The sequence below is a fragment of the Staurois parvus genome, unplaced genomic scaffold (assembly GCF_062004578.1).
Source record: "Staurois parvus isolate SC_StPar_1 unplaced genomic scaffold, SC_StPar_1.0 ptg000361l, whole genome shotgun sequence".
Lineage (NCBI taxonomy): Eukaryota > Metazoa > Chordata > Amphibia > Anura > Ranidae > Staurois > Staurois parvus.
The window spans coordinates 5,352,773-5,376,117 of record NW_028318157.1 but is presented as its reverse complement, the minus strand read 5'-3'; the positions used below and the strand labels follow the sequence as shown (position 1 = coordinate 5,376,117).

The 23,345-nt window shown below is 40.4% G+C and overlaps 1 protein-coding gene across 2 annotated transcripts in view; it reads right to left on the bottom strand.

Annotated features, from left to right (window-relative positions):
• Nucleotides 1–23,345, bottom strand: part of CD99L2 (CD99 molecule like 2) — a 148,423-nt gene that overhangs the window by 9,805 nt on the left and 115,273 nt on the right. For both annotated transcript variants that reach the window (XM_089684934.1, XM_089684935.1), the window contains 4 exons: nucleotides 22,620–22,682; nucleotides 22,400–22,429; nucleotides 11,839–11,958; nucleotides 5,508–5,573 (listed from right to left, as the gene is read on the bottom strand). In XM_089684934.1, coding sequence (XP_089541060.1) covers nucleotides 5,508–5,573; nucleotides 11,839–11,958; nucleotides 22,400–22,429; nucleotides 22,620–22,682 — 279 coding nt within the window. The remainder of the gene's footprint in view (nucleotides 1–5,507; nucleotides 5,574–11,838; nucleotides 11,959–22,399; nucleotides 22,430–22,619; nucleotides 22,683–23,345) is intronic.

Genomic DNA, 23,345 nt, shown 5'->3' with positions numbered 1-23,345 from the left:
ATTCTTTGCAAAATGAAGCTTTACCTCATTACTAAGCTCTGGAACAACTGCATTTACAAAGTGCAACTGCACTTTGCAAAGTGCACAGTCCTTTTTCCTTTAAAAGATCAATCCCTATATAATTGTTACATGTTCCCATTCACATAATACAATCTAAACAAATTGCAGGTTACTTTTTTATGTTCTTCTCTGGCAATGTCAAGAATAAAAAAATCCTATTTAGTGCTCCCTGTTTATGAAGGAACTGGGGACTTGAGTTTGCCATATTTAACCCTGCCTGTACTGTGCTGGAAGATTTCATTGTTAATAGTAAGCTAGATGAGCAGGACTGTCTATCCTAACAAAAGGTTACAGATTTTCAGGCTTGACTGGTTCAGTGTATGTTAATTGTCCATCACATTTGTCCATTGCCATCTAGAAAACAGCTAAAAAGGTAAAAAATATTTTTTCTTTTCAGCAATTTTTATTGAAAGGTTTTTAATAAAAGTTTCAGTATAAAACACAGCTCACGTCACCCTTGGGGCATCAAAGAATATTCGAAATGTAATTATACAAAAGAAAGTATCCTAGGGCACATTATGACAAATAACGTTCCATATATGCTGAACAAAAGACATAAGATTCCTTGGAGAGGCCCCCCCAAGGATATTAATCATCAGGGTGTTATCAATTGTCTGAAGACAAGGGCATTCATGCCAGGAATGTGGAAAAGAGCCATCTATTGCTCTGCTACCACATTATCTATTAGCCACTAACTCCAAAATAATTGAAGGCCCAGAAGGGCACAATAAAAGTTCCTACATTTGCACAAGATTTTGCTGTCTGATTGGGACTATACCATATAGGAGGGGTTTTTCAAACTTGGCTATAGGAGTGGAAATACAGTGCATCCAGAAAGTATTCACAGGGCTTAACTGTTGCCACATTTTATGTTACAACCTTATTCCAAAATGGATTAAATTATTTTTTTCCTCAACATTCTACAAACAATAACCCATAATGACAATGTGAAAGAAGTTTGTTTTGAAATCTTTGCAATTTATTAAAAAATTAAAAAAAAACCAAAAGAAAACCACATGTACATGAGTATTCACAGCCTTTGCCATGACACTCAAAATTGAGCTCTGGTGCATCCTGTTCCCACTGATCATCCTTGAGATGTTTCCACAACTTGGAAGTCCACTTGTGGGAAATTTAATTGATTGGACATGATTAGGAAAGGTATAAACCTCTCTATATAAGGTCCCACAGTTAACAGTGCATGTCAGAGCACAAACCAAGCCATGAAGTCCAAGATTTGTCTGTAGACCTCCGAAACAGGATTGCATCAAGGCACAGATCTGGAGAAGGGTACAGAAAAATTTCTGCAGCATTGAAGGTCCCAATGATCACAGTGGCCTCCATCATCCATAAATGGAAGAAGTTTGGAACCACCAGGAATCTTCCTAGAGCGGGACACCCGGCCTAAATGAGCGATCGAGGGAGAAGGGCCGTAGCCAGGGAGGTAACCATGCACCCAATGGTCACTCTCAAAGAGCTCCAGCATTTCTCTGTGGAGAGAGGAGAACCTTCCAGAAGAACAACCATCTCTGCAGCACTCCATCAATCAAGCCTATATGGTAGAGTGGCAAGACGGAAGCCACTCCTCAGTAAAAGGCAAATGGCAGCCTGCCTGGAGTTTGCCAAAGGGCACCTGAGGGACTCTCAGACCATGAGTCTCAAAGCTCTCTAGTTTGATGAAACAAAGATTGAACTCTTTGGTCTGAATGCCAAGCGTCATGTCTGGAGGAAACCAGGCACCGCTCACCACCTGGCCAATGCCATTACTACAGTGAAGCATGGTGGTGGCAGCATCATGCTATGTGGATGTTTTTCAGCAGCAGGAACTGGGAGACTAGTCAGGATCGAAGGAAAGATGAATGCAGCAATGTACAGAGACATCCTTGATGAAAATCTGTTCCAGAGGGCTCTAGACCTTAGACTGGGGCGACGGTTAATCTTTCAACAGGATAACGACCCTAAGCACACAGCCCACATAACAAAGGAGTGGCTATGGGCCAATTCTGTGAATGTCCTGGAGTGGCCCAGCCAGAGCCCAGACTTGAACATCTCTGGAGAGATCTGAAAATGGCTGTGTACTGACATTCCCCATCCAACCTGATGGAGCTTGAGAGGTACTGCATAGAAGAATGGGAGAAATTGCCCAAAAATAGGTCTGCCAAGCTTGTAGCATCATACTCAAAACAACTTGAGGCTGTAATTGGTGGTAAAGGTGCTTCACGAAAGTATTGAGCAAAGGCTGTGAATACTTACGCACATGTGGTTTTTTTCATTTTATATTTTTAATAAATTGCAAAAATTTCAAAACAAACTTCTTTCATGTTGTCATTATGGGGTATTGTTTGTAGAATATTGAGGAAAAAATGAATTTAATCCATTTTGGAATAAGGCTGTAACATAACAAAATGTGGCAAAAGTTAAGCGCTGTGAATACTTTCTGGATGCACTGTACACTAAAAGAAGAACTTTATTCCTGAAAGTAATCTATCTTTAAGTTTTAATCTTTAACTTTTTTTTTTCTTGACCTGTGATTTGTTATTTGTAACTGCAATTAGTGTAATGCACATGCACCCTGAGGCCATTCTCTGTATCCATGAGATGTTTCTTATGATAGAGGAAAAGAGTCGGTCACTCCACTGGCATCAGGAGAAGGTCCAATAAAAGATGAACTCCTGGCAAGCTACTTCATTAGCACTATTTGCACACATGATAACCTGCAAGCTGCTTCAACCTAGAAAATGGACAATGGCATATGTAGATGGAATTTGAGAAAAGTGAGACTGATGATCACTGTGGTGTGTGTGGGGGGGGGAATAAAAATAAATTTTATAAAGTGTTGACATTTTTTAAAATCCCAAAACACTACCACCTCAGTAGAAGAAATAATAAATGCACATCTTTTTTGCAGGTAAAAAAATTTGCATTTATCGTTTTGTTTACAATTCAGCCTGTAAGGCATTGCATCCGCGATCATCAGATCACGGGTACAATGCCTGGATCCTGCAGATTTTCTCAATATACTATACATCGTACAGGCAGACAGTTACTAAATGACAGGCAGGATCAATTAACTACCTAGAGTGTTCACCAGCGACCTGGTAGTTCATTGAGAACTGCAAGCTGGGTGGGAAGAGCCGGGGGGTTTTTTTTGTTTTTTTTTTCAAATAGTGACAGCAAGTGCGGGGAATTGATCCTTGGCTTGCTGTCACAGGCAAGCAGTGGATTGGGGAGAGCCTGAAAAATGGGTTGAACATGTACCATGTTCCCAAAGGTGAACTTTTCCTTTCAAACAACAAGAAGTGAAGAATGAAAACAGGCCTTTATCTCACCGTACATCCAAGTGACAAACTTAACTACACAGTATCCTAAATGTTTAAGAAACAAGTGATACAGTAAAATATATAAAGCTCAATAAAAGCCAAGTTCACTTTTTAGGTAAAGTGGCCCAGGCAGACAAGGGGCCCCAGTAGGTAAAAATACACCACCTGTTTAAAAATATTATTTAATTCAAATATCATACCTGTAGGCTTTTCTGGTCATCCATGAAGCCTGGCTGAAATACTCCTAAGGTTTACAGACCTTACCAGGACATGGGCTACAACAAAATTGCCGCCGAGTCCTCATCTTTGAGGACAACTAAAGTGATAATCTTTAGTCGCCCTCAAAGGTGGTGTCTCAGTGGCAATTATGGTGTAGCCCAGAGTAAGAGATAAAAAGGGGCTATAGCAGGGTGAGAGTCCCAGAGGAGACAATCAAATGCAGAGTATTTTCTGTGTCAGGAGAGAGCACACTGCTCATACAGTAGCTATAAAGAAGGTTTTGATGGCGAGAAGAGCCATTCTGAAAAAATGGGTAGAGGTTACACCTCCTACTATATCAGATATTAAACAAGAACTAATTTGCCTCTTTCACAAGGACAAACTGGATTTGTTTTCCTCATGCCCCTGTAGATCAGACTCTTTTGCTCGCAAATGGCAATTATAGATCTCCAAGTCATTTTCTCTGCTAGAACAAAGGAGTCTTCTTGAAAATCCCATGGCGGGCCCTGCCCCTCCCTACCCTCCTACAAGTGGTGTAACTTGACAAAATTTGTTGGTATATTGTCTGTACATCCTTTGCTCAGTGTCCTCCTCTGTTCAACTAGTGTTTGTCACTATAGCATGACTGTCAATCAATCGGGTGCTTGGCTACTTGATGGTCTAAACACCCCAAACAAAACTCTGCAAATAGAACGACCTACGTACACCCCCTAAAGGCCTAGGTACTCACTCATTTTATTATCATTACTACACTTCAGAGCTCTGTGAATACGTCCTTCCCCACACTCTACCTCTCTCCTCACTCCCAACTCACTTTTTCCTTCAACTTCCTCTCTACTCCCCCCTCCCCTCCCTTTCCTCTCCCTCCCTTCCCCCCTACCCTCTCCCCTTCTACTCCTTTTCAACCTTCTTTCTCCCCCATTCTTACCTCTCCCTCCATTGTCTCTCTTTTTCTTCTTTTTGGTTTTTTTTTTTCGTTTACCCCACCCTCTCTTTTTAGTTTCCTTCCCCCGCGATTTTCTTTCTCTGATCATCTTACACTCGTACGTTGTGGTATTAGAACATACAGATATAGCGCTTTCACTCCTTCCACATATATGTCTGTAACCTTCCGTAGAGACCCTCTACCTCTTCATGATGCCACTACATTACCTGGTAGTTGAATCCGTCCTGGTTAACCTGCCCTTAATCAGGATAGAGGGGGTCCCTAGGCCCAATGACCCACAGTTATCCCCATGCTACCTTTTCCCCCTGCCCCTTTGATTGATGTTATCTGTACAAACATTCTCTGTATGACTGTTTTATATCTTTTCAACGTGCAAGTGATCTCTCTAATTTTATTTTTGATAAAACCCAATAAATATTTCTATAAAAAAAAAAAAAAAAAAAAGGTCTTCATAGACTGAAATGCCTTATTGAACATTTTACTATGTGTTATTAATAATGAATGTGATTGGATGTCTATACACAAGCAGATGGAGACTGCTGGTCTGGCATGGTGATGTACAAGCTATAACCTAAGATCTGGCAATATGGGTTTTAGCTCCGTACTACGCAGCCCTTGAATTAGAAAGAATGTTTTCTCCCGCAAGCACCCAAAGACTGCTATGCCCTGGAAATAAGCCATGACATAGGAATGTAAACACTGGGAGTATTTTGGCCAGGCTTCATGAGTGACAAAAATGTCTTCAGGTATGGTATTTGCATTAAATAATAATTTTGCAAAACAGCACAATACATTTTAAACTAGTGAGGCTCCTTGTCAGCATTGGCCAGGTTATGTTTAAAGGTAAATTTAGCCTTTAATTGCTGAACAGATTCCACTAGAATTGGGACTAATTACGTAATCAGTTTATAAAATGAAACAATGTGACAAATTATCAAGATTAAAAGAAGCCTTACTCTTACCTTGAGGTTCTTCAGACACTACCCCCTCCATATGTTCTCCTTTCACATATTCAACATTAAGCCCTTCTGTAGAGGGAATATAAACAATGCATAGGAGATAATATACACCCAGGGTCTTTCATCATGAATCAATCAGAGCTGAGCAGTCTCACTAAAAGTCATCTATACAAAAAGCTATCAATACATGGAGCTTTAATAGCTGTGATTATTTTTTATAAGAGGAGGTCTTGTTTGCTATAAGACCTTGTATCTGACAGGCAGTTACTAAATAAAGATAACCGATGGAGTGTTTGTGATGTCTCTATTCTGCACAAGCTGTTCTCACAGTAGTAGAATGCACAGGCAATGTATATTGTGCAAAAGAACAACGAGACACTAAAAGCTATTATACCCTACTCTGGTCTACAGTAATACAGCTGTCCTTGCTGGCTTCAGATATCATTTTCTTTGTGCTGTAGGGAGGAGAGAAAAAAAAAAAAAAAAAGATTTCTGCACGGCTCATTTCAGGATTTCTATTTCAAGGAGAAAATAATGCTGTATAGCAGCATGAAGGTATCTGTGTAAAGAGATAGAAAAAAATACAGCGGTGTGTGGCACAGTGTATATTTCACATGAGAATCGGTTGACAAATGTAAATATGTTATTTTTACTGTGAAAACAGAGAGAGGAGATGAAATGGATTTCCTTCTATATTAATCTCTAAGCTAATATATGGTATTTGAATAGCTTCTTTGTTAATAGATATCTTAATAAATTTATTTTACAAGCATAATTTAATTAAAAAAAAAAAAAGTCCACTCCCCAGCGGGATATATACAGAACTCATTTCAGTTTACATTTTGATTTTGGGGTCGAAAGTGACCATCTGCTACATCTACAGAATTGTAAACTGGAAAGATTCCAATTACCTACGGGATTATTGGTTGCCTTCACAAGTATAGGAACACTTATTTATTTAAACTGAAGCTAGAAAAAGCTGGTCACAGTAACCAAGAAGATGTTTGCTTTGGGATTCTAGAATGTGGAAGAAAAAGATCTAATGGAATCTGATTGACTGTCATGTGCCACACCTGTTAACCCTGTTTAGCTTAGGTCTAGTGTCACCCCTTGCAGACATGTGCTTCTATGCAGCTACCGCATCACCATGGCCTACATTTTCATATTTAGCTGTGTGTACTTGACTAGTTCATCCAGTAAGTGCACGTCAAGTCATGTCAGAGAAGACCTAAATAGCATCTGTGGTCTTCCTCATACACTGACAGAAGCCTAAATTACAAAACTTTTAAAGGCTTTGGTCAGACAGGGGACTTTGCAGCTACCAATTCTGATGATGCCAATTGGTCTATTAGCCAACGCAGGGCCACTAAGATGCTGACTGTCTGTCCTTATGCATTCACTACATCACTAGCAGATGTCGGTCCCATCACATTACTATTTGGCAGCGTTAGGGAAGCAATTCATCTGCTACAAAGTCACCCGTCTGAGATCAGCTATAGCCATCTTTACATTTTTTGTAACTTTTACAATTCCTATATAAAAAAACTAGTGAGTGCTCAGAGGCAAAAGCAGCTGACACAAAAGGTGACTGACAAACCTTGCAATATAGACAAATAAGAAAAAAGTGCAACACTCATATATAAAACAGACATATTAAAGTGCATCAGATATATAGTGAAATAAACAAAGTTCAAATATTGCAAACACAATAAATTGAATAATAACCACTGTGCAAAAAAAGCACAAAGGTGCTGTATATCTTCCACCCTTTATAGACTCATCAAATACTTAATAAAAACTCAGCGTATAACATAAGTGATCCATCGAAGGAACTCCATGATCAATGGTACAACATAGTAACTCTCAGTGCTAAGGACCATCCACTGTGCAAAGAAAGAAGAAAGTGTTGCTTATCCTCCACCTCTATGCACTCAGCAGATGGCTACTAAATATTAGCATATAGTATCGGCTGTCCATCATGGCGCTCCTGAAGATCCACATGAATATCTCCAGCATAAGCCACTTAAGTTCGGGAGGGCACTGTTTAAAAAAAGCTCACCATATGGAGCCCCAAGAATATACTGGGTGATCACAATGAAACAATGGATTCAGAAGGTTAGGTGTGACCCTCCCCCCTCCTCACCTTTCAGCCATGGAGTCGACTCATTAAACCTTGTGAATCCATTATCTCATTGTGATCACCAGTATATTCTTGGGGCTTCGTGTGGCGCAACACTTATACATAGTTATATACCGTATGTTCCGGCGTATAAGACGACTGGGCATATAAGACGACCCCCTACTTTTCCTGTTAAAATACAGGGTTTGGGCTATACTCGCCATATAAGACTACCCCTCTTCCAACGCACACCAAATAAAAATTAAAAAACATCAGATTTGATTTCAATCTGGTATGGTATTCCAATGATGGGGCACGATTCCTCTCTCTGACACCAATGATGGGGCACTATTCCTCCCACTAATACCAATGATGGGGCACTATTCCTCCCACTGACATCAATGATGGGGCACTATTCCTCCCACTGACACCAATGATGGGGCACTATTCCTCCCACTGACACCAATGATGCCCCATCATTGGTGTCTGTGGGAGGAATCGTGCCCCATCATTGGTGTCAGAGCAATGAATCGTGCCCCCTCATTGATGTCAGTGGGAAGAATAGCGACCCATCATTGGTGTCAGTGGGAGGAATAGCGCCTCATCATTGGTGTCAGTGGGAGGAATAGCGTCTCATCATTGGTGTCAGTGGGAGGAATAGCGCCCCACCGTTGGTGTCAGTGGGAGGAATAGCGCCCCATCATTGGTGTCAGTGGGAGGAATAGTACCCCATCATTGGTTTCAGTGGGAGGAATAGTGTCCCAACATTGGTGTCAGTTGGAGGAATAGTACCCCGTCAGTAGGGAGAGGAATAGTGCCCCATCGTTTGTGTCAGTGGGGGGAGGAATAGTGCCCCATCGTTGGTGTCAGTGGGAGGAATAATGCCCCATCATTGGTATCAGTGACACCAATGATGGGGCACTATTCCTCCCACTGACACCAATGACACTTGCTGACCCCTGTTCCAGTATGGTGCTGCTGCAGCAGCACCTCTGCACTGCACACTTACCGGCTCCCTCACTCAATATTCGCGGGTCCGCTCGGCTCCACCTCCTCGCCCGTGGCCGCATGTGTGCCTTTCCTGAGCTACAGTTCTGGCGGCCAATCACCGGTGAGGAGGCGGAGCCGAGCGGCAGGAGTGAGGGAGTGGCCGGAGTGACTGAAGGAGCAGCGCTTCCTGGATGGATCGTCGTGGGAGACAGGTAAGAGAGAGCAGCCCTCTGCCCACCCCTGTACTTAGTGTCCCTTCGGTCGGAAGGGGGGGGAGGCGGCGGCAACGCCCCTCTAAAAATTGCCACCCTGACATATACCGGCGTATAGGACGACCCCCGACTTTTGGGAAGATTTTCAAGGGTCAAAAAGTCGTCTTATACGCCGGAAAATACAGTAGTTGGTAAGGTTGAATAAGACTCCAGTTCACCTAGTTCAACCTGTGTGTGTGTGTGTATGTATGTCTCTACCACTTCCCATATCCCTGTGTATTGTGTTCAGTAAGATACCCATCTAAAAGTTTTTTTAAAATTAGTGACACTTCCCACTGAAACCATCAATTGTGGAAGTGAGTTCCACATCCTTACAGCTCTAACAGTAAAAAAAAAAAACCCTCTATGTCATTTAAGGTTAAACCGCTTCTCATCCAATCTCATTGAGTGGCCATGGGTCTTCTTGAGACTGAATAGTTTCCTCCCAATCTTGGAATCACCATTAAGATATTTGTATATTGCTATCATATCCGCTCTTAAGTGTCCTTTCCAAGGAGAATAAATGTAATGTTTGTAATCGTTACTCATAACTGAGGTCCTCTAGCTCCTTTATTAGTTTTGTTGCCCTTTTCTGGACTCTTTCCAATTCCAGCACATCCTTCCCGACCACTGGTTTCCAGAACTGGATGGCATACTCAAGATGTGTCTGAACCAGAGTTTTGTAAAGTGGTAGAATTATAGTTTTATCCTTTGAGTAAATACCCTTGCATGCTAATATTATACTTGCCTTGCTTGCTGCAGCTTGGCATGGCATGTTATTGCTGAGTGTGTCATCAACTAGGACCACCAGAACTTTTTCCATCCTCAATTCCCCCAGAGGTTCTCTCGCTAGTGTGCAGCATGCATTCTCATTTTTAGACCCAAGTACTTTGTGTTACATTTCCCTACATTTGCCATGTGTTTGCCCACCCCACTTTGCCATGTGTTTGCCCCCTTTTTTTCGCATAGTGGATGTATCCTAGCACTGAGAGTCACTATGTTGTACCATTGATCACGGATTTCCTTTGATGAATCACTTGCGCTACATGCAGAGTTTTCATTGAACATTTGTAGAATATATAAAAAGAGTGGAATGTAATCAGCACTTTCTTGCTTTTTTGCACAATGGATGTTCTTCAAATGATTGTGTTTAGAATATTTGGATTTTATATTTATTTTACTATATATCTGATGCACTTTAATGCTTCTGTTTAATATATGAGAGTAGCACCTTTTTTGATTTGTCTATATTCCAATTCCTATATTTTGTGTACTGGACACTTCCTAAGTTCCTGAAAGCTGCTACTAGCACTTCTTTGCCCTTCTGTGCAGTAAAACTAGCACACATGAACTAAGAAGTGTCGCTCGTAAAACTGCATTTGTGCTGTATGTTACATGGAGGAATATTTCATACAAATTACCTTTGCCATGCAAAGCCCTGTGCCCAGCAGTATACCTACATCTTAACAATGTAGCTGAACGACTGGTTTACTTTGATAAAATGTGTTCCATCGTTTGGCACAATTCACATGGTTGCACATGACTAAATTCGTCTACATGTCAAGAAAATGATCATAATAAAGCTGTAGTGACAAAACACAGCAATAAATCCGTAAGCACTATTCATACAGCACATGGTATAATTAATGTGGCTCTGCATGAAAATGTGACATACTAGATTTGTGACTTACAATGTCCCATTGTCATTTGTAATGTAAAATATCTAGGAACATTAGTCATGTTGCAGCCTTTTTCAACCAGAGTGCCCAGGCACCCTGGGGTACCTTTAGGTGTCTTCAGGGGTGCCTTGGCAAAATGCCTAAAAATTGCCCAAAAATTGTATAAAAGCCAGCGGTTGGATCAAGCCTGCTTATTAGATACACAAAGCCACAGATTTTCATTCTGCACTATTACGACCTTCTAGCCACTGGCATCCTAACAACCAATGATGTTATCAGTTGATAAAGAGGACATTAAGCCCCCGCACAGCATTCTTGTTTGTCCCTCCCCTGTCCCTCTCCATCAGCACTGGGGTCACATTAGCTGAGTGAGGGAGAAGAGAAACACTGGTATACTAGTCAGTACCAGTGTGCAAAGATGTATTTGCTTTGGAAGAATAAATCACTTCTAATGTTTGGTGTCCTATGCATGTGGATGTTGCTGCATTATGCAAAACTGTTAGTTTAGTTTTTACAATTTAGAATGGGGTGCACAAGGGTGTGCATAACTGTAAAGTGTGCCTTGACTGAAAAAAGATTGAGAAACACTGCTTTAGAGGCAGTGAGGATAAAATTAAAATGGGAAGTAAGCTTGGTTCATAAAAGCAGAATGTACTCTGTGCACAAGAGACACCACTATATAGCCCCATGCACACAATGAGAATATTGGATGAATGTTCGTCATTGTCTGTTTATTTTTTTGCATGCTAGTCTCATATCTAAAGTGAAGACGTTACTAAAGTTACAAAAATTCTTGTATGACAGAAAGAAAATTCAGAAGTGATGTAAGGTATTTGTATTTTCGGATGAAAACTGTACTGATTAAATGAAAAGAGTACAATCTTGTCTGGCACAAGAAAAATGTTCATGCTTATCCCTTCAAATATTTTCGGACAAAAGCTTGTACTAACGATCAAATTATTGTACGATCACTTAGAAAGTGGTATTTTCCATTCAATTTTCTGATTGTGTGTACTTGCCTTTAAATTCTGAAATATGATTTTTTTTTTTATTTAATTTTATTTTGGTTATAAAGCAAGGTCCTCTTTAAAAGAATAATCTAAATTTAACTGACAATATGGTAAATCTCCCTCTTAAGACCCTTCCACCTTTTATCATGCCTGTTACAGATCTTGCCCAGTCAACACAAGCCTCTGCTACATTCACCATATAAATAATAAATATATGCAAAGCTTGGCAAATCCATGTGCCAGACAGTTACATGCTACAAATAATATTTGCAAAAAATAACGTACGTTGAATGTTGAAACAAAATTTCTTTTGTTTGTGGGCGATATAACCGAATATACCTCCAAAGAGTGCCATGGCCAAACCACTTAGAATTCCTGAAAGGGTTGCAGTCTCCTCAAAAGTAACTGTCATGCAAGAATAGATAAATTCACTAATATAAGAATATACAATGATCACCAGATGAATGGTTTAATAGTAAACATTAACATAACATAATAATTCTTACAGAGTAGTGTTTACCAACTCTAGACTTGTGCTATGCCCATAATTCCTTTAATGCCCACTCTCCAGCATCATGTTCTCACCTTTCCTCTGCTCTTCCACTGCTTTGTTCAGTTGCCATGGTGAAAGAAAACACTCACTACTCCTAGGTATGAAGGAGCATGTGACTCATGCCATGTGACAGTGCTGAGACTTTGTGATTGGTCCAGAGCTGTCACACTGGGTCGAAAAGAATCCGCAGTCCTTTGTAAGCTCTGACTGGTATGACTTAGAGCTTACAAAATGCAGACTTTCTTTGCTTCCGGAAGCTGAAGAGAGCAATGAGTGAGTGAAGGAAAGGTAAGGTTTTCCAAACATCAAGGCACACACAGAGAGGTCCTTGCAGAACAGTATTCACCTTACATATGAAGAGCTTTATAAAACATGACCTATTAGTAAAAATATAGGTGATATATTTATGTTCAAATATTTTTATTGAAACAATTTTCAAATAGGACATACTCTAGATTGGATTATATTATGGTAGACCATCGACTCGTTGAGGATTTGGTTAAAGTTAAAATAGAAGCAATAACTTTCTCGGACCATGCTCCTGTAGTATCGGAATTAAGATGGGGAGGGAAGGTATCAGGAGGCTTATCATGGAGATTGAATGAGACACTCCTCATGGATCCAGATACTGACCGGAAGATCAGAGAGGAAATAGAGAGGTTCTTTGAGGAAAATGAAACAGGGGATATATCACTAGCTACAGTGTGGGAGGCACATAAAGTATATATAAGAGGTATCCTTATTGCGACTGGGGCAAAGAAAAAAAGGGAAAGACGAGAGAAGATCAGTGAGCTTTTGAAGGAAATAGCTGAGATGGAACGCCTACATAAACATAATATAAGGAAAGAGATAGAGCAAAGGGTGATAAAAAAGAGGGAAGAACTAGAGAAAGTAGGAGGAGAGTAGGGGAGATAGATCAGGAAAATACTTGATGAGAGCCTTGAGGAGAAAGAAGAACAGGAACTACATAGATAAAATAAAAAACTCCAAGGGAGAGTTAGTCCATTCAACTAAAGACATTGCAAAGGTATTTAAAGATTACTATAGTAAATTATACAATATTGCCCCCAAGGATGATATAAATAAAGATAAAGTAATAAATATTGAAAAAAGAAGAGATTATTTAAGGAAGGCAGGATTACCAAAATTAAATGCAGAATTATTAAACTCCTTAGAATCTGATATCACACAAGAAGAACTACAAATAGCATTAAAAAGCTTTAAGACGGGAAAAAGCCCAGGTCCAGACGGGTATACAGTGAGGTATTATAAAAAATATGCTGATTTACTGATACCTAAGTTAAAGAGATATATGGAGGCGTTGGGGGGAGAGATGGAGATAAGACAGGAATCCCTTCTGGCACAGGTGGTTTTGATACATAAGGAAGGTAAAGACATCACCAACTGTTCAAGTTATAGACCGATATCATTATTAAACGTAGATACGAAGTTGTATGCAAAAGTATTGGCGAATAGGTTAGGAGATCTGATGCCGGACTGGATACATGGAGATCAGGTGGGTTTTGTTAGAGGAAGAGAGGGTCGAGATAATGGGTTGAGGTCCCTGATGCTTATACAGAAAAGTAAATTGGAAAAAAAACCAGTAGTGCTGCTCTCGATAGATGCGGAGAAGGCGTTCGACAGGGTTAACTGGAGTTTTATGATAGACACATTGGAGATCTTGGGATTGGGTAGTAGGATGAGAAAGTGGATTGGAAAGTTGTATGAAGGACCGTCCGCGATGGTAATGGTAAACGGAGAGAGATCAGAGACCTTTTCTATGTCAAATGGAACCAGACAGGGATGCCCACTTTCCCCACTGTTGTTTGTTCTATCATTAGAACCCCTGTTATCAACAATTAGGAAAAATATAGATATAAGGGGAATAAATGTTGGAAAGACAGAACATAAGATAGCCGCTTTTGCGGATGATTTATTATTCTATGTTGGCAACCCGAGAATAACACTTCCTAACTTAATGAAAACACTGAAAGAATATGGGGAAATGTCAAATCTAAAAATCAACCCGAGCAAAACAGAGATATTAAATATAAATCTTCCAATGAGTGAAAAAGAAAATATACAGAGAGAGTTTCCCTTTATATGGAAAGATAGAGAAATAAAGTACCTGGGAGTAAAACTTACTCCCTCACAGAAAAATCTTTATAAAGCTAATTATATCCCAATGTTAAACGAAATCAGAGAGGAATTGAGGAAAATGGGTAGTGGGAATCCTTCCTGGCTGGGTCGTATTAACCTGATAAAAATGGTAATTCTCCCAAAAGTACTGTATAAATTTCAGATGATTCCCATTAATCTTCCAGAGTTGTATTTTAAGACAATTAAGCGAATGGTAACTAAATATATATGGAAAAATAAAAAACCTAGGATATCATATGATGTGTTAAGCAGAAATAAAGAAAAAGGGGGGTTGGGATTACCGGACTTTAAAAGATACCATAGGGCAGTCATTCTAGCAAGAATTTTTGACTGGATACATAATTCAAAGAGTAAACATTGGTTCACGATTGAAAACACACTTAGTAGAAAGGATCTGGGTAGGAGTGTATGGGTGTCACCACAGTTTAGAGAATTAGAGGAGAGCACGAGTATATACACGAGGATTGTAATAAGGGAGTGGGATAAAATGCACAAACAGAGGAAATGGGACTTCAATTCACTGTTGATGTCACTAAGAAATTCAGAGTTTTTTCCCCCAGGTAAAGAGGAAATTTCAGGTAGATGGATTATGAAGGAAGATACTCAGCTGAGAGATGTAATGAAGGGGGTACACTTAAGAACACTGGAGGATTTGAAAAGGGAAGAGGGAAGGATTTTCACTAGGATAGATATATGGAGATACAATCAATTGAAACAATTTGTGGAGAAATTGACGAAGCCCCTTAGAACTAGGAAAGAGTGGAATGAATTTGAGAAATACTTAGAAGATAGAGGTGATGGGAAACACAGCACTGTTAAAGCATATAAAGCTCTCACGGACTTAGATAGTAAGTCTAAATTAAAATATATAGAAAAATGGGAAAAGGATCTAGGAGTGGAGTGGGAAGAGCACACACAGAGGAAAATATTTAGAATGGTACACGAAAATATTAGCATGCGTGAGGTAGAAATGAATTTTAAATGTTTGACAAGGTGGTATCTAACACCGGTGATAGAGCACAAGATGAGTGAGGAGAAGCAACCTTGGTGTTGGCGAGGGTGTGGAGGGTTGGGCACGATGTATCACATATGGTGGGAATGCTCAAAAATACAAGTATATTGGGAAAAAATTATAAATCAAATCACGAATATCACTGGAATGGAGATAGGATTGGATCCTGAAACCTGTCTTTTTCATAACTCAAAATTACCTGGAAATAAATATAGAGAACTGAGTATATTGTGCTACATAAATGCAGCAAAAAGTCTGATTCCTAAGTTCTGGGGTAAAGTTGAAGCACCGAGGGAAGAGGACTGGATAAATAGAGTGGACCAGATTGCTAGACTGGAAAAACTTTATTATATACAGGAAGATAGGATGGTGACATATCATATGAAATGGGAGAAATGGGAGGAGTTCAAAGGGAAGGTAAAGGAAGGTACTGAGTAAGTAAGCATAAAGAAAAGGGTAAGAGAGGACAAAAAGAAAGGAAGGAAAAAGGGGAAGTGACAGGGAGAGAGAGAAAATATAGGAATTGGCCTTTCTTTCTTTCCTTTTCCTTTTCCAGGCCTCGGTTTCCAGAGGATATGAGATACAAGCAGATCAGATAGATGTCAGGGGTATTTTGAAGCGGGGTGGGAGGTGGGAGGGTTAAAAGGAAGGGAGTCATGGGGAGAAAATGATTTGAAATTAGTGTTTTATGAGATTTTGTAATGTTATATTTTACACTATGGAAATGTGTATTGTCTTACTTGAAAAATGAATAAATATTTAAATAAAAAAAAAAAAAAAAAAAAAAAAAAAAAGAAACAATTTTCAAGACAATTACAAACAGTTTTATCATATATGAGCATTCTCATAGAGAGATATTCGATTATTACATCCATCAGAAGATGCCTATTTACCCCTCTGGAGGGTAGTAAGTGTGCATATTCCAAAAAAAAAAGGACAGAAAATATAGTAATTGAAAGTATCTTACGAGGTATTCTCATTCTATGTGAATCATTTGTTTTAACAAGTAAATTGGAGGGTAGTAGGGTAGTGGTAGTATGAGGGGGGGGGGGGAAGGGGAAGGGAAGGAAAGTACCAGTCTCGCTTTGTAAGAATAATGTGGGGGTATCATGTCAGCAAGATATTGAGCAGTTAGGATTTCTGAACCATCCGGACCAGTGATTTTGGAATTTATAGAATGAGAAATTTTGGATCGATGTTCTTTTTTCCATTTCTCCGTGCCAGTTAAGTTCAGTGATGAGGTTTGAAAAAGAAGGAACTGTATTAGATTTCCATAGTTTAGTGATGTTATTTTTAGCTATTGTGAGGATATGGATGATAATAGTGCGTGAGTTGTATGGGAGGCTATCAATTCCTAAATGGAGGAGAGCCAGAGAGGGAACCGGTGTTACTGGGTATTCTGCTATTGCAGATATAAGTTTGAAAACGTTGATCCAGTAGGATCTGAGAGATTTGCAGGACCATAACACATGAAGAGTGGTACCTAGGTCCCCACACTGCCTCCAGCATAAGGGAGAGCTTTGGGGGTAGAAGAGGGCTAGTTTGGTAGGTGTGAAATACCATTGATGTAGTACTTTTAAATATGTCTCCCAATGGGTGCTGCATTTGGAGGCTTTATATGTAATAACAAACGTTTTTAACCATGTAGACTGTGGTGTAGATTGTTGTATAATTTTTTCCCAGTTGTGGAGAGAGGAAGTAGACGGAGTGAATTGAGAATTGGTAAGGACCTCATAGAACAGTGAGATTCCTTTCTTAGGGCAGACTTGTTTATCGTAAAAAAGGAATATAGGGACTGGTAGTCTAATCTTCAGAGGGAGTGTTGTTGTTCGCAGTAGGTGTGTACAGTTGCAAGAAAAAATATGTGGACCCCTTGGGATTACGTGGAGTTTTGCATGAATTGGGCATAAAATGTTCTCTGAACGTCATCTAAGTCACAACAATAGAAGAACACAGTCTGCTGAACATAATACTACACAAACATTAGATGTTGCCATGGTTTAATTGCACATAACATGTAAACATTCACAGTGCAGGGAGGAAAAAGTATGTGAGGCCCTAGCTTAATGACTTCTCCCAGAGCTAATTGGAGCCAGGAGTGAGCCAACCTTGACTCCAATCAGTGTGATGATATTGGATGTGTTGCTGACAGCTGTCCTGCCCTTAAAAAACACACACCTGTTTTGGGTTTACCGGTTTCAAGAAGCACTGTCTGATGTGAACCGTGCCTCACAGAAAAGAGCTCTCAGAAGACCTACGATCAAGAATTGCTGACTTGCATGAAGCTGGAAAGGGTTACAAAAGTATCTCCAAACGCCTTGATGTTCATGTGTCCACTGTAAGACAGACTGTCTACAAATGGAGAAAGTTTAGCACTGTTGCTACTCTCCCTAGGCATGGTCGTCCTGTAAAAATGACTGCAAGAGCACAGCGCAGAATGCTGCATGAGGTAAAGAAGAATCCCAGAGTGTCAGCTAAAGACCTACAGAAATCTCTGGCACATGCTAACATTTTTGTTGACACATCTACAATAAGGAAAACATTAAACAAGAATGGAGTACATGGGAGGACACCACGGAGGAAGCCATTGCTGTCCAAAAAGAATAAGAATAGCACGTTTGAAGTTTGCAAAAGAGCACCTGGATGTTCCACAGCACTACTGGCAAAATATACTGTGGACAGATGAAACCAAGATTGAGTTGTTTGGGAAGAACACACAACACTATGTGTGGAGAAAAAAAGGCACAGCACACCAACATCAAAACCTCATCCCCACTGTAAAACATGGCGGAGGGAGCATCATGGTTTGGGGCTGCTTTGCTGCCTCAGGGCCTGGACAGATTGTTGTCATTGATGGGAAAATGAATTCCAGAGTTTATCAAGATATTTTGCAGGAAAATGTACGACCATCTGTCTGCCAACTGAAGCTCTGCAGAGGATGGGTGATGCAACAGGACAATGGCCCAAAGCATACAAGTAATTCAACAAAACAATGGCTGCAACAGCACAGAATACGCCTTCTGGAGTGGCCCAGTCAGAGTCCTGACCTTAACCCGATTGAAATGCTGTGGCATGACCTTAAGAGAGCGATTCACACCAGACATCCCAAGAATATTGCTACACTGAAACAGTTTTGTGAAGAGGAGTGGTCCAAAATGACTCCAGATCGTTGTGCAGGTCTGATCTGCAACTACAGGAAACGTTTGGTTGAGGTTATTGCTGCCAAAGGAGGGTTAATCAGTTATTAAGTCCAAAGGTCCACATACTTTTTCCTCCCTGCACTGTGAATGTTTACTTGTTATGTGCAATTAAACCATGGCAACATCTAATGTTTGTGTAGTATTATGTTCAGCAGACTGTGTTCTTCTATTGTTGTGACTTAGATGACGTTCAGAGCACATTTTATGCCCAATTCATGCAAAATTCCACGTAATCCCAAGGGGTTCACATACTTTTTCTTGCAACTGTAATTCTAATATAGGTGTATATTTCATTGTCGGGGAGAGAGAACTGTTGTTGAAGAGTGGAGAAGTGGTGTAGTATTAGGTTCATGTATAATTGGTGTATATGTGTGATGTGTCGGTCTGTCCATGTTTTGAGGTTTAAGTCAGGGATGAAAAGTTGTAGTATGGAGATAGGTGTAGATATTGTTTTAGTTTCATTGTTGGGGTATTTGTAGGATAGGAGAATAGACCAGGCTTGTAAAGAAGCTTTAATGCAGGGGTGGTTGGGTTCTGTGTGGGGTCGGGTTTTACTAGGTAAGAAAAGGAATGTGCTAAATGAGTATGGTGGGTGTGTGAGTTTCCATATTGGACCATATTTTTTCGCTCGTGGGATGCCACCAGAAAAAGGTTTGGTCTAGAAGCGCTGCCAGGTAGTATGATTTTAGGTGTGGAAGGCCTGCTCCACCTTTAGATGGGGGTCTAATTAGAAGGGTTGTTGTACATCTTGGTTTTTTGGAGTTCCACGTGAATTTTGTGAATATGGACTGGAGTTTAGAAAGAAAGGAGTCAGGGATTGGGATGGGAAGAGTCCGAAATAGGTATAGTATTTTAGGTAGAATGCACATTTTTAACAACGCTATTCTTCCTAGCGTTGACAAGGTAGAGGTACGTAGGTGTTTTAGTTCTTGAGGAATTGATTCCAATAGTGGGAGGTAATTAGCTTCAAATAGGTGTGAGGTGGTAGATGTGAGTTTTATGCCTAGGTAAGGGATGTTGTGGTCTTCCCATATAAAGGGGTATTGTTCGGTTATCTTTTTTTGAGTCTGTAGAGATGTATATAGATTTAAAATGGAGGATTTGTTTGCATTGAGTTTATAGTAGGAGACTTTTGAGAATTCGTTGAGGTGGTTATATATTGTTTGAAGTGATGTGAGGGGGTTAGTGATCATCAGTATGATATCATCTGCGAAAAGGCTGATTTTGTGTTCTGTTCTTAGATGGGTGATCCCAGTAAACCTTTTGTCGTCTCTTAGTTTAGATGCTAGGGGTTCGATGGTTAATATAAAGATTATGGGGGATAATGGGCAACCTTGTCTTGTGCCGTTAGATATTGAAAAGGGGGAAGATAATATACCGTTAGTCAATACTTTGGCAGAAGGGTTGGAGTATAAGGAAAGAATTGCAGATAATATCCAACCTGTGATCCCAAATTTTTGGAGGGCAATTTTCATAAATAGCCAATGAATACGGTCGAATGCTTTTTCTGCATCTAATGAAAGTAGAAGTGATGGCTGTGTAGCTGACTCGAGATTATGAAGCAGGGATATTAAGCGTCTTGTTGCGTCTGGAGCTTGTCTATTTGGGACAAAACCTACTTGATCAGGGTTGATCAGTGTGGGGAGGTATGGTAATAGTCTTTGAGCGAGTATTTTAGCATAGAGTTTAATGTCTGTATTTAATAGAGAGATTGGTCTATAATTTTGGACCAACTGAGTGTCTTTTTGTGGTTTAGGAATGGTTGTGATGATTGATTGTAACATTTCATCAGGGAATGATCCTGTTAAGGCGGCTTGGTTGAATAGGTTAGATAGATGAGGTGATAGGTTTGTGGCAAATGTTTTATAAAATTCATTTGTGAAGCCGTCCGTACCTGGTGATTTATTTAACGGAAGTGTTTTAACCACTTGCCTACCAGGCACTTATACCCCCTTCCTTACCAGGCCAATTTTCAGCTTTCAGCGCTGCCGCACTTTGATTGACAATTGCGCTATCATGCAACATTGTACCCATATGAAATTTTGATCATTTTTTTCTCACAAATAGAGCTTTCTTTTGGTGGTATTTAATCTCCACTGTGCGCTTTACTTTTTGCGCTATAAATAAAAAAAGTGCAAAAAATTTGAAAAAAAAAAAAAGTTTGTTTCTTTTATAAAATTTTTCAAACAGGTATTTTTTCTCCTTCACTGATGTGCGTTGATGAGGCAGCACTGATGGGCACTGATAGGCAGCACTAAAGGGCACTGATAGGCAGTACTAATGAGGTGGCATGGATAGGCGGCACTGATAGACAGCACTAATGAGGTGTCACAGATAGGCGGCACTAATATGCAGCACTGATAGGCGGCACTGATAGGTGACACTGATGATGGGTACTGATAGACGGCACTGACTGGCATCACTGCTGGGCACTGACTGGCGGCACTGACTGGCACAACCCCTGGGCACTGACTGGTGGCACTGACTGGCAGCACTGCTGGGCTGCACTGGTGGGTGGCACTGGTGGGCAGCACTGGTGGGTAGGCACAGGTGGGTGGCACTGGTGGGCACAGGTGGGTGGGCACAGGTGGGCACATGTAGGTGGCACTTCTGGGCACAGGTAGGTGGCACTGCAGAGTGGCACAGGTGGGTGCACTGCTGGGCACAGGTGGGTGCACTGCTGGGCACGGGTGGGCGGAGCTAATGGGCGCACTGCAGGGCGGAACTTGCGGGTGGCACTGCTGGGCACCGATCATCAGGGCACTGATCATCAGGGCACTGATGATCGGTGCCGATCCCCGCTCTGACAACTGCCGGTTCTCGGCAGTACTTTCCTCACGATGTGACAGCGTGAGGAAAGTGCAGCCGAGAACCGGCACTTGCATTTCCCTCTGATCAGCGTGTCATTGGACACCGCTGATCAGGTGGTAAAAGGCCGCTGTGATTGGCCTTTTACCACATCACGTGATCAGCTGTGTCCGTAGGACACAGCGATCACAGAGATCGCCGGGTGCGCGCCCCCTGGGGCGCGCAGGAGAGCACGTTCTGGGAGGACGTCATATGACGTCCACCCAGAACTGGCCGGCCGCAGTGAAGCCGTCATTCGGCTATCTGCGGTCGGCAGCTGGTTAATGGTCTTTTCTATTTCTGTGGGGCAAATTTGAATCGATAATGCACTAAGTTGGGCTTCATTTATGCGTGGTAAATTAGTAGTATCTAGAAAATGTTGGATTGTTTCTATTGTGGGTTGTGTAATCTTGGAGTCGTCTTTAAGGTTGTATAAGGACTGGTAGTATGACGCGAAGGCGTTAGCCATATCTCGTGGGTTTGTAAGGAGTGTGTGTGTATGTGGGTGTTGGAGTGTGGGGATCTTATTTTTGAGTCTTTTTTGTTTAATTGTTTTAGATAGCAGTGAGCTCGCTTTGTTGCTAGATGCATAAAATTTGGCTTTTGATCGTTGTAGGTTTAGGTCGTAGTGGTGGAGTAAGATTGTACGGAGCTTACCTCTGTCTGATGTTATCTTATCGGTTACAGAGGGTGTCGGGTTTTTTTTGTTTATCTCCTAGGTGATATATTTATAAACTAAACCACTTAAAGTAAGCATTCTGCTAACCATCTTGCTTTGACTGCTTGAGGCACTTTTACAGCATAAGCTTTCATTGGAGTAAATCCAATTATATGGAAAAATATGATTCTCTGCACAGGAAGAGTTAAGCTCATGTGTTTGCTTAGGCAATTTTAGAAATAAAGGAAAAAGAAAATTCTACAGAAACCATATATTGAATTAAGCTGCTCTCTTTATCACGTGAGAACTTAAAGAAGAGAATAAAAAAGTTGGTGTTACACTAAATTATAAAGGACAAATTATTTTACTTCTAACATAAAATGTTATTTCCAACCAACAACAATTTTATTACCCACCTGAGTCATCACCTCTTCTAGTATCTCCACCTGAAAAAAAATAACACTTCTATTACAGCTCAGTACCATAAAGATTGGATTGCCTTTGTGGTTTATATTATTGCCATGCTTGGTATCAGAGATGTGACCTATGGTGGTGATGTTCCAATGAGCCGCTAATGGTTAACTAATTTACTGGCTTTCAACTACAGTAAACATCCATCAGTTGTTTAGACTATACCTTTTCCTTTGTCTGGTTTGTAGCCATCATTGAAAATATCATCCAAGTCAGAGTCGGAAAATCCTGAAATTAAAATCAGTATAAAAAAGTATAAAAATAATACACAAAATATTTTGGCCTATCTGGCAGACCATGTCCAATTTTCTGCCGATTCCTTTGTTTTGGCAAGAGTTAAAAAACAAAACAAAAAAAAACAAAGCTTTTATAGCAACACTTATACCAAAAAGAATCAAAACTTCCTTACATGGATCAATGTACTGATTCAAGGAGAAAAAATAGGCCAATATTTCTAACCCATAAAAACATCTAGAAATGGTCAAATTGTACTAACAGAGAGAATAACATATGATCCAAGCAGAAGTACTAGAGGATGCATAGGCGCTATATACTACACTGTGCATAACAAGTGGCTTGCTTGCTGAGGATCCTATTTGACCATATACGACTCACTCCGTATCTTTTACTTGGAGACCCTTTTTTGAGGTACAGGAGTGATATTCTCTGAATCATGACTATTGTGCATTAACTAATGGGTGTTGCCTGCTTGCCCCTCTGGTGAGTCCACATGAGGTGGGTTGGTTCCCCTTCTGGACAATGGCGAGATTCCTCAGTCACATATGATCACCTCTACTCTCCCGATGAAGCTAGATGTGAAACTTGCAAAGTTTATGATCACGCCCATATAAAGCGCAACTATATATGTTTCATAACTGAAGCTTAAAACTA